Consider the following 14,354-nt stretch of genomic DNA (forward strand, 5'->3'; position numbering starts at 1 on the left):
CGCTGATATGGCCGCAGAAAAAAATCGCCGCATGACAGCCGCAGAACAAATTTTCGGTTGTTGTCAAAGGTTGCCTTAAGTTTTTGGCAGAGTTTTCGGGAAATTTTCAAAACAAATAAAGTTGACAGCCAAATAAACGCTGAATTTTTGTTCAATTCTACTTTTTTTTGCACTGCGGCTGTCAAGCGTCCATAAGTTCTTGCCAGTCGGAAAAAAGACCAACTTGATTATATCGTGAAATAAGCAATAGCAAATTTTCTGAAAAATATTTTCAAGAATGGACAATCATGAACACTATTTAAAAAAAATAATGAAAAAATAACGGAATTTTTGGGGCAAAATTTAATTTAGAGTGGCTTTTCTTTGAAAACAGTGCAATTAAAAAATGTTAGGTATTTTTCGATGGAAAATTCAATTAGGTCAAGATATTTAAGGTTCAAAATTTCATTTTTTTAAACAAAAATCACTTTAATAAAAAATCATAACTCGTCGGAAAATTTTTGGTACATCCTTCAAAATGGCTCTAAAAATGCGGGGTTTTGTCCCCTAAAACCAATAAAAATTAAAAATTAAAAAATAAGGTTTTTTGGAAATTGATTTTTTTGTGAAAAAAAGTTCATGCAAAAATCACCAATTTTTGTCCGTGTACCATTTTTTGTCTGAAAAGTCTTCATTAATACCTACAACTTAATCAAAACAATCCTAGAAAAGTTACAGATTTTCGTACCATTTTTGTAGGAACAGCAGCAATGGCTTTTTTGATGATAAGGAAGGCCCCCACAAAGATTGAGCCAAATAAAAAAAACAAACAAATAATAAAAATGATCGAAATCGGCTGATTTCGTAGACAATTGCTTTATTTTTGGAAATCGAAAAACTGCAAATATTTCGCTAAAATCAAACTATTGATGGCTATATCTTGGAAACGAGACTGTTTATCAAAAATTCTGTTAAACATTTCTCGCTACCAATTTCAAATTTGAACATAAAAAAATTCAGAAGTTGCGGGTTTTAGGTCCCTAAAACATATTAAATAATCTCGACAAGCAATAAAATATAAATTTTGGGAAATTTAGTTTTTGTGAAAAAAAAAAATTAAAAAAAAAACGATCCTCTTCAATACTTACAACTTTTCCCAAGACTTGGTGTACACGGTATGGAGGAAGCAAAATATGATTAATTGAGAACACCCATGAGAGAATTATATTTACGTAGAAAGTTATGTTTCACCTGGTTAAGAATATGTCCGATTCAAAATATTCTATAGATGAAAATTGCGTTTTTCAGAAAATATATAAAACGTATAATACTCTCATGGGTGTTCTCGATTTATAATATTTCGCTTCCTCCATACCGTGCCAAATTGATCAGTAAATTTCTTATAATTTTACAGATTTTCTAATATTTACTTACCAATTTTGTATGAACAGCAGCCAAAATTGTATGGAGACTCGTATAGGTGAACCAACCGTACAACATTTCTTCTTTGGTCATAGAGAAAGCCCCCGAAAAGTTTGAGCCAAATAAAAAACGGTCCAAATTGTCCGTTTTTGTAGAGAATTGCACATAGGAAAATGCTGCTAGGGATTTTCATACAAATCTAAGAGGGGTTTGGGCAACTTGTCCTGATTTCGTGTGAGTTGGCAGAGAATTACTCATTCCGATAATCGGGTTTTGACTGTGATTTGTTTATTCGAACAAAATCGTTAATGTTACCGGCCAATGGTTGCATTCGATACGTCCAGTTCCCCTAATTCAGTAAAAAAGTTGTAATATGAAGGCTGAGTCATTCAAAATAGTTTACACGTGATCCAGTAAAAATATATATATTCTTAATTGTACCTATTGTAATAACTGGAATCTCATTGAAAAAAATAGCACATCAATCCCCTGTCAAGTGTACTGCTTATCTACTAACCTATAATTAAAGCTTGCGTGATGGGTTCCGTTAATGTTACACGCTGGAAGTCTGGAACCCCGCGTCAATTGGGGAGGATTTTTGTACTCAATTCAACTTGTTGAAACTATTTATTTTAGCGTCACAAAACCACTCTACATTATCGTGCTACTTAATCTTCACTTTCAATCACTAGAATGCGTGTAAAACTGATTAAATTTGTGATGTTTTCGCCAGACAATAATAACAATTTTCCTCACTTATTGTCTACATTTTTCAGACATCACGAGCGAGAGAACGCCGCCTTTCCGGAAGAACAATGCTGTGTGATCAGTGCCAATTAAGGTTATGAGAGTTCAGAAGTCAATCAAAACTGACGCACTACTAAGGCAGTAGTAGGCTGTGAAAGTGTGCGTTTGTGCGGTGTGCGTGACGGAACACAAAACAGAACAATCACAGCAGGCCGCACGATGAGCCAGCTCGTCGGATCGCCGCTGACCAGTGCCTCGGCAACCGTTGTCGTGCCAACAGCAGCTTCCGGAGGAGGAGGTGGATCCACAGCTTCGGCGTTCAGCTGTTGTCCCGGAAACGGAGAAAGTTCGTCGATTGGAGAGGACTCGATCGAGATGAGTGACAGCCAGGGGAACAATAATACCATGTACCATAATGGGTACCTGGAGGCGACGCAGGACTATCACTTCCCGAAGCGACCTCCGGTGGACATTGCCTTCCGGGACGTTCGGTACACGGTGAAGCGGTTCAACCTGGCCAAGGCGAAGTTTGGTGAGTTTTAAAAGTTGAAATTTAAAGTTTTGAGTAGATAGCGAGCTGACCTTCTGGTAGTCCTTGACATTTGTTACAATTGTGCACAAGTTCAGACAGATTTAATTTCGCGATGAGTTTATGAATTAAAATTCCTTCCCAAGAACGACTTTGTACAAATTGCTCCAATTCACTTCTACACAATATGTTCCCAAGGTAGTTTAAAACACTCATTCAGCCGTGAGAAGATTCAGTGCTCCCGGAACATTGTTCCTCATGAAACCGTAGCAGGAAGCAACTGAATTTTCTAAACTAAGCCCAAGCCGGAACTGATGCGCACTTTCAGCATTGAAGTGTACTCGGAGAAGCCCTTCAAGCTTCTTATCAGGGCGCTCGAAACGGTTCAAATCACAACTTTCTCTGCACCCGGTGAAGTACCGCCGTCCCGTAGACTGTGAAGATTAGTTGAGTTTTAAGCTTCATCATAGTAGTAATCGTAGTAGGCAGCTGGGCGTAGTTGGATGACGTGGTCAGGAGATTTGAGCGTAATTTTCGTTGATTGGCATGCTTTGATTGAGCGCGCGATCAGTCGGTACGTCAGATGGCAGGGTTTGATAGCGTAATGCACTTGAAAAGTACTCAAACTGTGAGTAAACTTTTTAATGAGTTAGTTTTCGTAGAAAATTTAGGTTGATTGTTTAGTATCAATGTAATACTTCCCATGAAGTATGGTTCAAAAAATCATGAAGTTTAGATTTATTTTCATAAAATAAAAGATCATACATGTTATGAAGAATGTTCATATTCATTAATATGCAAATAAAAATGTATTATTTTTCGTTAGTTTTAGAGTAAATTACATTAAATGTTTCACCTTTATATTCCAAATCGAAATTTTAACAAAATGGATGCTTTTATGCTAGTTTTTTATCTAGCGAATATTTAGTGGAGTAGCTGCATTATCTTAAAAAAAATCTTAATAAAAAAAAGTATTTCAGTATGTATACCAATGACTGAAAATACTTTTAATATTTAATTGAAATCACTTGAATTAATCAATTCAAATTATCTTGAATATTTAATAGATTCGAGAATTGTGATTTTGCTTGGCTAGTGGAGCCGTTTAAACGATCATTGAAAATAGTTTGTAATCCATTTGTAGAAACATGAAAAAAAAATCAAAATAAAAATAACAAAAAAAAAAAACATGTCAAAACATTGTTTAAATACAGAATTAGTTTAAGCCAGGGGGCGACATCTATATCTCACTACAGGCAGCTCGCCCGTAGCCAACACAAGCTGTCAACTTCGGCACCAGAACAAAAAGGAGCTGTCAATTACGGCGCCAGCACAAAAGAACAGCTGTTTGTTATGGAACCAAAACAAAGCCACTGCGCACTGTAAAAAAAAGTACAAAACCTGCAGGCATAAAATGGAAATAAAGTAAATATTGTTTTTATGTAAAATTTTACCGCAAGGTACGTTTAAAAGTTAGTGTATGTTGTTGAGGTGATTTTTATCAATTTATTTGCAAAACAAACTACTAATGTTGGGATTCTTAAGCACACATTGGACCGATGACCTCATTTAAAGTTGTACTGTTATCACATGAAACGTTTAACTTGACAACTGTGTAATTTGACTTTTACTACAGTAATTCTTATAACAAAAATTGAATTATTAATAATTTTTTTTTGTTTTCACTGTGCGCAATTTGCGCGCGTTATCAATCTCAATCATCCAAGATGGCAGCCTTTAGCATCCCTCTGGTTTAAGAATTGTATTATAAGATTTTCTTTCGGCGAAAAAAAAAATCTCTTCAATAATTGGATATTTTGAAAACCAGTGATTGCAAAACAACTGGGCAGGTGTAAAATGATCTTTAAACACTTTTTTCATTCAAATGTTGAGACCATGGCTTGTTATTAAAATGTTTATATTTTTTTATTTTTTTGCGATATGGAAGGGAACATCGAGAACGGGAGTTATCAAATTATAGAACGAAAAATCAATGCAATCTATTTGAAGGGACTGAAAAATGTATTGACTGCTGAAGCAATATTGATATCGAAAAGATCGACAGCCAGAGAGTCCACTGTACTCAAATTCCGACCTTGAGTTGCTGAGATATGGCCAAGGAATGAAAATTTCCAAAAATGTGTTTTGTTTTTCAAGTTCTTTCCAAATGACTCTCAATATCGAGGAAATCTTTGAAAACATTAATCACATTTTTGAAGTGAAACTTGTCAGAAGTTTTGTCAATTTTTTGAAAAAAAAAAATATTTCAATATTCACGGCAAAATTTTACAAAAAATTAAACAACAAAAAAAAAAGATTTTTTATATCCATTATAATTTTGATTTTTTTGATAATTGGATTCAAAACTTTCTAAGATTAATAAAAACAGTCCAGACTCGATTATCCGAAGCCTCGATTATCCGATGTTTCGATTATCCGAAGGTTTCTTTGGGATTTTGGATGATCGAATCACGAAAAAAAATTTCGTGTTTTTTTAAATTAAACATCAAATTTCAGTTCTGCGACCCCATTTAAGTCATATTTGAATTGTGAAAAACTGTATTTTTTCAATATTTAATCACCGCCATTTTGGTCGCCATCTTAGATTTGAAAACTCTAAATCATTCAAGAGTAGTTTAGGGGTCATACTCAACAATCAAAAATAAGACCACGAAAAAAGTGTGTTTTTTCGTGATTCTATTATCCAAAGTTTCAATTATCCGAAGAGAAATTTTGACAAGGCCTTTGGATAATCGAGTCTGGACTATATTTTAATTAAGCTAATAGTTAGAAAATTGAAAACCCGGATCATAAACTTTTCGGCATGTTGATTTTGAAATGAATATTGTTTGAATATATGTTCATTCGACAAATCTGAAAATTTTCCGCTGATTTCGCTATCGTTTATTTTCTCAATTTGACTACGTAAATATTTGTTTGATTTTTTGGAAATTGTATCGTACCTAACAGGTTACTTAACAAGTTACTTCATCTTCAATTCATCAGTTTTCCATCTCCGACTCTCCTGAAGTTTACATGGGAAAACCAAAACTTTCAGCAGCCAGACGTTCTCAATATTGAAAGCCACTTAAATCGGCTACCTTCAGCCACCGTGTTTTTTTTTTGCATGTTGTGTGCCAAAAAGTGCCCAATTTTAAAGCTCTTAATTTTTGGCAAACTTTTCCTTCTCTCTCGTGTTTAGGTAGGTCATCCGCTCAGCCCCCAACACCAGTCACACTGCTCCACGCAGGTTATGTATTTTAGGAAGGTTGTTGTCTGTCCACCTTCAGTAGCAGACTTTTTTTTATTATTATTTATTGTTACCTACAAATTAAGTTCGATTCGCGAATCGAATTGCTATTAGGCTAAGCACGCCATGCTTTATTCTGGCATCGCTACGTCCTTCGCACGTGTTCACACTCCATCGACAATTATTGGGTTTGAATTCCTAGCAGTGCTGCTGCCTATTCGCATGCTACTTTTTGTTGGTGTTGTTGTCCACCAAGTTATGTACCATCCCGTGTCCGGACAGTTGACCTTCCTCTCTTCAACTCGGTTCAAGTTCTCGAAGATTCGTTCAAACAAAAATCAGCTGAGCCGCCGCCGATTGACTGACGGGCCGTGATTGCTCTATTTGACTCCGGTATCACGACTCACCTTGATGACCTGCCCCGGCGAGAAGTGCGAGAAGAACTCGCCGCGATCATTACCGCGATCGCACATTTGAGAGAGGCAAATAATACGTTCTATTGATCGAAAGTGACGATCGCAGCAACCCGGTCTCTGTTCATGTTTGCGAATTAAGGTGCAAACCACAATGCCGCGCAGCCCGGCCAGGCGGTTAACCTCGTTTGACTCCGGTTTGTTCTAATGGGCGTTCTACCGGCGAACTTCACGTGGTAACACACAGAACTTTTTCATGAGCTGGAAAATCAAAGGTCAGCCGCCTGGGGTCATCCCACTGTTGGGGTAAATGTTTACAGCTTGAAACGATTAAACTTGCGTTATTTCAGCTACTGCTTCGCATTAAATAGCAATAAAACCCCGTTTCACCCCGATTGCCCCCCGCCTCAACAGAACACCGATCAGACCGTTCTACAGCCACGACTTGTACCGACCAAGTAGTTGATAATAAACTGAGCACCGGCTCTATTTAGAACACGGTTCAATTTCACATGTTGCGGCCGGCTATAGCAGTGACTGCTAGAGTTTACTAAACATACAGCTCATAGTCATTCTCATAGGTATTGATGTGCGTTCTTGAGGAATCAGCGAAATTGCTTCTGTGGCACAGATTTTTCAGCGTGTAAATTGATGTGCGAGAACGTTCAGAGCCGCTTCTGGCTGATGCTGCTAGCACAAATGAACGATGATTGGTCTGAGGTTGATGTTCTGTGGAATGGAATGGAGTGTGATTTTCCGGCTCGTTTAGCTTGGAGAATGCAATTTTTGGATTTTGTCGTTAGGAAAATGACAATTCATAGGCTTAACTAAGCGTTGATTTTTTTTTGTAACCTAACGGATTTAACAGTGATTATGAAACTAGTATTCTTTAGATCACAAATTTAAAAATATTCCAACTTTGAAAAGTTATGCGAAATATACGCCAGTAAGATCATTCTTTGCTAAGATCTTTTTACTCAATTGGCATGGTGCCATCCCACTTTATTTTAGTGCAAAGCGGAGCTGTTTACGTTATTATTTTAGAAAAAAAAATCAATGGGTCAATCTAGCTCCAGGATAAGACCGCGGGGTAGAAATTTAGCCTAGTATTATAATCGATCAAATAATAATAGTGTTTGCAACTTGATATTGAAAATCTTTGGTCAAAACATGGCACCCATGAAATTGCATTGAAATCTGTTCGATACTTTTTGGATTTAGAAAATTGTTGTTATTTTCAAAAATGTGTTTATTTTGTTTGATAATCCCTTATTGACCAATTATAATATAACCCATTCACCTTTTATTTTTTGTTAACTTTTCAACATCAGAATTTGACCGAATATCAGGAACATACCTCCATTACTGCTGACGCTAACGGATTTTGTTGAATAGTTACCTGTTATCTCGGATTTTGCAAAATAGTTTTAGCTTTATGCTTATGCGCCCTTTTCAAATGTTGCTCCAGAAACTCCAAAAACTTAAATAATAAGTTATAAGATTTTTAAGAAAAAAAATAAAGGTTAAATGACTACCCGAGCGTTTTAGTGTGTTCTTGCTTGATCCTCTTATTTTTTTCACAAATCGTGTTTTTTTGTGTAAAAATGTGAAAAAAGACAGAATTGTCCAGAATTTTACAGTGCACCAATTTTTCTCTAAGCAATTTTAATCACAGCCTACATACATCTTTGCAAAAGACACCAAAGCGACCAGAAAATTCTCTCACAAGAAACAAACCTTCTGCTCGATTTGGTGTCTTCGGCAAAGTTGTCGGTATAGCTTAAAACTTTTCGAAGAAAAAAAGTTATTTTCTAAACAAAATCGATCCATTTATAAATTAACTTTCTTCATAAAATATTGAATTGATCAAAATATTTTTTTAAATCTGATTTTGGAATTTATCGATTTTTTTCGAATTCGTTTTTAACATAAATTTTGAAATCGACACCGTTTTCAAATTTATGTCACCTTAAGTTGGTTTTGTTGATAACGTGACTTTTTTTGGAAATGAATTTCAAAGATGATTAAGCTTGGTCATGACTTCCACATTTACAAAAGTAATATCCTTTTTGTAAACATAGGACCTCCCAAGTTTAGAATCACTTAATAGCGAAAGCTACAATTTCATTAAGAAATTGAAATAGCTAGTATTCAAATTTGAGGTGAAAAGCCACCGATTGTGGACACTCAAAAATATTTTGAACTGAATGTACATGGAAAAGAAAATCTAAATATACATAAATATATAAAAAATGTCAATATCGTTTTTTAAAAATTCTGATTTTTTCAAAAAATTACAAACGCTGTCAATAGTAGATTAAGCAACAAGTTGCAAAAAGAAGATTTTTTCAACACAAGTCGTACATTTATCCAACGACGTTCACTGAGTTGGATGAATACGACGAGTGATGAAAAAATCAAGTTTTGCAACGAGTTCCATACAACGTATTTTGCTATTCCGACAACACCCTTTGAAAAGAATTATAAGTCAAATGTCCATAGATTTAGTCAATGAATCGTTTGAATAAAAATAATTTTACAAAGTATTACTTTTCCAAACAAGTGCTGAAAAGTTCAAATTTTCAGCATCCGTTTCAGTGCTGAAAGAAGAACTTTTCATTATTTGTTTTGGAAAGAGTTACTATTCTGTTATTTTTGGTAGAGTAAAGTAGGCTGTTTCGTCGTTCGAGAATGACAGGAAAAGTAAAAAGTTTCACGACGGAATTGCAAAAATGTTTTTTTACTAGGTCGGCATATCCCAAAAGAAAGCATATCCAATAAATATACAGCAATTCCCTACGTAAATAGCATGATTCGAAAAAAGATGTCCGATCGGGCTCAACATTTTTCTGGGAGTTCCCAGGCCGAAATAATTAGACCCGTATTATTTGTTTGGCCATTAGAATGACCTACACCGTGTTAGGGTGGTCCGAAAAATGGCAATTTCCGTCGATTGTTGCAAAAACCAACTTTTTCAAAAAATCATAACCCGGCCCCATTTTGACTGATTTTAGCTGTCTTGAGTGCAAAGAAAAGAGCAATTGAAAAAATCAAATGAAGACTTAAAATGCTCTTTTGAAGGTCTCGGGACCATCGAGCATATGTCTGAAAATATTTTTATCAGATTCCTCGTAAAATTTAACATGTAATATTAAAATATTAGGTAATTTGGTTCTCAATATTCTGAGAAACTATTTTTTGAAAATAAAAACTGGGTTTTTCGACGCGCCGCGTGCAGAAACGGAAAAATGACGAAAATGCAAAAACCCGATTTTCGTAAATGAAAGACGCAACTTTTGGTACTCAATCATGTATAGCTAAAATTTTTAAGTTATCGCAGTTTTTGTCAACAAACACGGTTTTTTGCTGTTTTCGTCATTTTCCGTTTTTGCGTGCGGCGCGTCGAAAAACCCTATTTTTATTTTCAAAATATCGTATCTCGGAATATTGAAAACATAACTTCACCATTTTTTGTTAAGTTCTGTAAAATTTTCCGAGGAATCTGATAAAATTCATAAAAAATAAAATAAAAATAAAATTTTCAGACATAGGCCCTTTTGGTCCCGAGAACTTCAAAATAGCATTTTAAGTTTTCATTTGACTTTTTTTTTCAAATTTTAGGTTAGATATTTGAAACTTTTAACTATTTTTCCTTAAAACCTATCTAATATCACTTTGTTTGCTCTCAAGAAAGCTAAAATCTGTTAAAATAGTGCAGAGTCATGATTTTTTTTAAAAAGTTGATTTTTGCGAAAAATGACGAAATTTGCCATTTTTCGGACCATTCTAACACGGTGTAGGTCCCCTAATGGCGAAACAGAAAAAATACGGGTCTAATTAGGGGAAATTCTCGTATGTTTGGCAGGTTAAGCACTCGCTCCCAACTCCATCCAATTCGCTGATTTTCACAATTTAAACAACTGATTTTGCAAAACTTTTCATAGAAACTTGCTCGCTCACTGCTTATTGAGCTATTTATCACTCGATTTCAGTTGAAAACACTATTAATTAGCTTTAATTGAATGTCAAAGTTCTGTCCTGCCAACATTAGAGGCACGCTGGAATTAGATGCCGTTCCCCTATTTCAGCCAAGTAAACCCAAGAAAAAATTTGAGCCCGATCGGAGAACTTTTTTCGAATCATTCTGTTTTCGTGGGGAATTGCTGTATATTTTTCCTAAATTGTTTTCTACATAATAATTATTTTTCGTAAAAATTCGATTTAAAAATTGGTGAATTCTGTTTAAAGTGTTTTTTTTTTCAAAAAAGTTTTAAGTAATACCGACAAATTTGCAAAGGTTCCAAATCGATCGGAAAGTCCGTTCTCAAGAAATAGGTTTTTGCATATTTTAATAACCTTTTTATACCGACGGCTAAATTTATATGGAGACTAATGTTGCAAAATTACGTATTTGGTCACAGTAAAAATACACAGTTTCATGCAAATTAAAAAAATGCAAAAAAATAATCTTTGTCTGGTCTCAGAGCATTACTTACAAAAAATGCATTGACAAAGTTTCATCCTAATAAAAAAAATATAGAATAGTCGATTTGCAAAATCGTAGTGAATTTCTCAAATGTAAATCAATGATGATTTGTTGCCTGTTCAATCAGGTACCGACTTAAATAGAAATCCCATATAAGAAAGAACAAGACAGCAAATCTGCATCGAAATATTGATACAGTGCAGGGAAAATCTCATTGGATCTTTTTCCGTCAGCAGCGGCTTGTTTGAAGATCTATTCCTGTACAATTACATGTTTTTGCTTATCCACATGGATAGCCGAAGGTTGTGATTTTCCGGCTTTAGATATGTATTTTTTTTCTTCCTGTTAAATTCTTTGTCGCAAATACAGTTAAGTTTATTCTTTGTAGAATTTCTTCTTTAAACAATTTGCGAGATTCAACTCATCAAATCACGCGAGTCGTGACGCAACCGAAAACGTTCCCTCAAGTGCAACAACATTGCGACGACTTGCCAACGGTAACCGCAAGGTAGTTGACACAGAGATATCCGGCAGGCAGGCAGGCGTTCTTGAAAAACTACAAACTAATCCCAGCATTAGAATCGAACTGACTGGTTTACACTGAAATGATGCACCGCCCCTCGTGAGGCGTGAGGAATTCACGTGTGTTTATTAAACATCAACGACTGCTTTTTTCCGGGATCGACTTTATAGATATTGCTTGATTTACGCAAAATAGTTTAATTTGAGCGACCTTTGCGATCGTTGACATCCCAGACTATTATTATTAGTAAGCTATTAAACAATCATCTCCCGCGGCTTCTGTTTGAATTAATCAACCGATTCGTCACAGACAAGTAGACTTATGAGGCTTGAAGCTTAACTCGATTTTACAGGAAATTAAACTACAATAGCCTACTAAGTATTGCTGATCAACCGCGAAAAGTCTCGTCGGTCGTGGTCAGGGGGCGTAGAACGACGATCGATTACGATCGCGCTTCATTTTACTATACCGACGATTAGCCGGTAATAAATAAAGTTTTGTCGGAGGCCACCAACCTTCTTACCCTTCTCTTCCAATAACTTCGTGCCGGTGCGCAGTGCCTGTGCTGTCAGAGTGTACTTGAAGGTTTAGATGCGTCGTCGTAGACGATTTGCCACGGTTAACGTGGGGTTTGGCACTATTACATTGATTATTTTATGTGTTTATTTGAAATAGCAAACCATTACTGATTATATTTTATGTTTCGTTTTCCCTTTCAGAAAGCAAAGAAATTCTCCACGGCCTCAACGGTTCCTTTAATTCGGGCGAGCTGACGGCCATCATGGGCCCGTCGGGCTCGGGAAAAAGCACATTGCTCAACATTCTGGCCGATTACGTGTAAGTACCCGTTCATAATTTATCATTAGTACTGCAGCACGCTACGCCACTTCACGTCACACATCATGATCAGAGATCATCATCATCATAATCACCAGGCTAATCGCAGTCAGCTCAGCCTCAAGTCCAAGTCCAAGTAACCTATGAAGCAGCTGACTCACGATCGAGAGAGAACTTGTTTCACCCGAGCCTTTTGGCGCGGCAATCGAAGCAGGCGGCGTCGAGAAGCTGGTTTCGCACACTTGGCACTGAACGGGCTGCTTGGCATTGGCCGATTTTACTGGTTTAGTAGCGGCAGCAACAGTACGCGGGCATCCCACACACCCAAGGACGACTAGATCTAATCGAGGGCAGGACAGGTTTTGGCACGCGAGGTTGGTGTTGAGGGAAGGTTTTCGATGATGGGTTGGATTGGACTGGGCTTGACGACAGTCGGACTTCCTCTTCGATGGCACCCCTTTTTTATGGTCCAAAGGGATCAACGAATCTGTGGCCTTCAAATTTTAGGGCTGTTATAGACAAATTATTGAAATTTATTCTAGAGCGAGTCGTGCAGATAATCCAGTTGAAGTCACAGGCTTCGTTCCTTAAGATATATGGTTATTGTCTGATTAGAGCCCTGTGAAGAATTTATGAATATTTATGAAATTCTTTTGTGTAAAAAGAATTCTTCAGAATGATTAAAATCTTCAACCAATATTGTTCTTGAATTTTGAGTGAGTTAAAAAAAAAACAAAATTTCTTCTGGTGTGGTGTAAATATGTTATAATTTAGAAGAAGTATGGGCCTAAAAAATGGGAAAAATACCTTCGAGATGAATATTTGAGATCCTACTAAAAATGTAGATTTATCTTAAAAATGATTTAAAAGTCTTCAAAGGAAACAATTTTTTTTTAAAGCATAACAATCTTTTAAAGTCGTGAATTTGGCTAGTCGAACCAGTTCTTCAAACTAGGAAACCTAGCTAGAAAGTTCATCATCCCGGTACGAGAATCGAACTCACGACCTCTGGATTGGAAATCCAGCACTCTGCTAGTCGAAACCCATCCCCTACCGGTCAGTATTCCCAGTGAGTAGAATTACTCTTTTAAGGGATCTGACTTTGCCGAGCCAGACAGGAATCGAACCCATCACCTTCCGCTTACAAGGCGAAACCCGTAACCTCACGGCCACGGTAGCTCGGCAGTAGATGTTACTAAATTACCAACTGAATAAATGCTGTTAGTTTTGAAAGCTGTTTGTTTTCAGTTAGTCTGTTGGCTACTTAAGCTCAATTTTAATGGTATTTTTGAGAGTTTCTCTTGTTAATTCGGCTAGTCTTTTCACCAAAACTTAAAAAAAAATAAAACTTTTGGCTTAGTTTATTTATTAAATAATTTTCCTCTTGAAAGAACTTAAAATCCTACAAATCCTAAAAATCCAACAAAATACTTAAAATACTTAAAATACTTAAAATACTTAAAATACTTAAAATACTTAAAATGCTTAAAATACTTAAAATACTTAAAATACTTAAAATACTTAAAAAACTTAAAATACTTAAAATACTTAAAATACTTAAAATACTTAAAATACTTAAAATACTTAAAATACTTAAAATACTTAAAATACTTAAAATACTTAAAATACTTAAAATACTTAAAATACTTAAAATACTTAAAATACTTAAAATACTTAAAATACTTAAAATACTTAAAATACTTAAAATACTTAAAATACTTAAAATACTTAAAATACTTAAAATGCTTGAAATACTTAAAATACTTAAAATACTTAAAATACTTAAAATACTTAAAATGCTTAAAATACTTAAAATACTTAAAATACTTCAAATACTTCAAATACTTCAAATACTTAAAATACTGAAAATACTTAAAATACTTAAAATACTTAAAATACTGAAAATACTTAAAATACTTAAAATACTTAAAATACTTAAAATACTTAAAATACTTAAAATACTTAAAATACTTAAAATACTTAAAATACTTAAAATACTGAAAATACTTAAAATACTTAAAATACTTAAAATACTTAAAATACTTAAAATACTTAAAATACTTAAAATACTTAAAATACTTAAATTACTTAAAATACTTAAAATACTTAAAATACTTAAAATACTTAAAATACTTAAAATACTTAAAATACTTAAAATACTTAAAATA

General features: G+C 34.9%; 1 protein-coding gene across 1 annotated transcript in view; it reads left to right on the forward strand.

The window, feature by feature from the left end:
- LOC120412668 (ABC transporter G family member 5-like) overlaps positions 1-14,354 on the forward strand; it is a 110,400-nt gene that overhangs the window by 7,679 nt on the left and 88,367 nt on the right. The window contains exons 2-3 of the mRNA XM_052708644.1: positions 2,178-2,680; positions 12,069-12,186. Coding sequence (XP_052564604.1) covers positions 2,368-2,680; positions 12,069-12,186 — 431 coding nt within the window. The 5' untranslated portion in view covers positions 2,178-2,367. The remainder of the gene's footprint in view (positions 1-2,177; positions 2,681-12,068; positions 12,187-14,354) is intronic.

The sequence above is a fragment of the Culex pipiens genome, chromosome 2, assembly GCF_016801865.2.
Source record: "Culex pipiens pallens isolate TS chromosome 2, TS_CPP_V2, whole genome shotgun sequence".
Taxonomy (NCBI): Eukaryota; Metazoa; Arthropoda; class Insecta; order Diptera; family Culicidae; genus Culex; species Culex pipiens.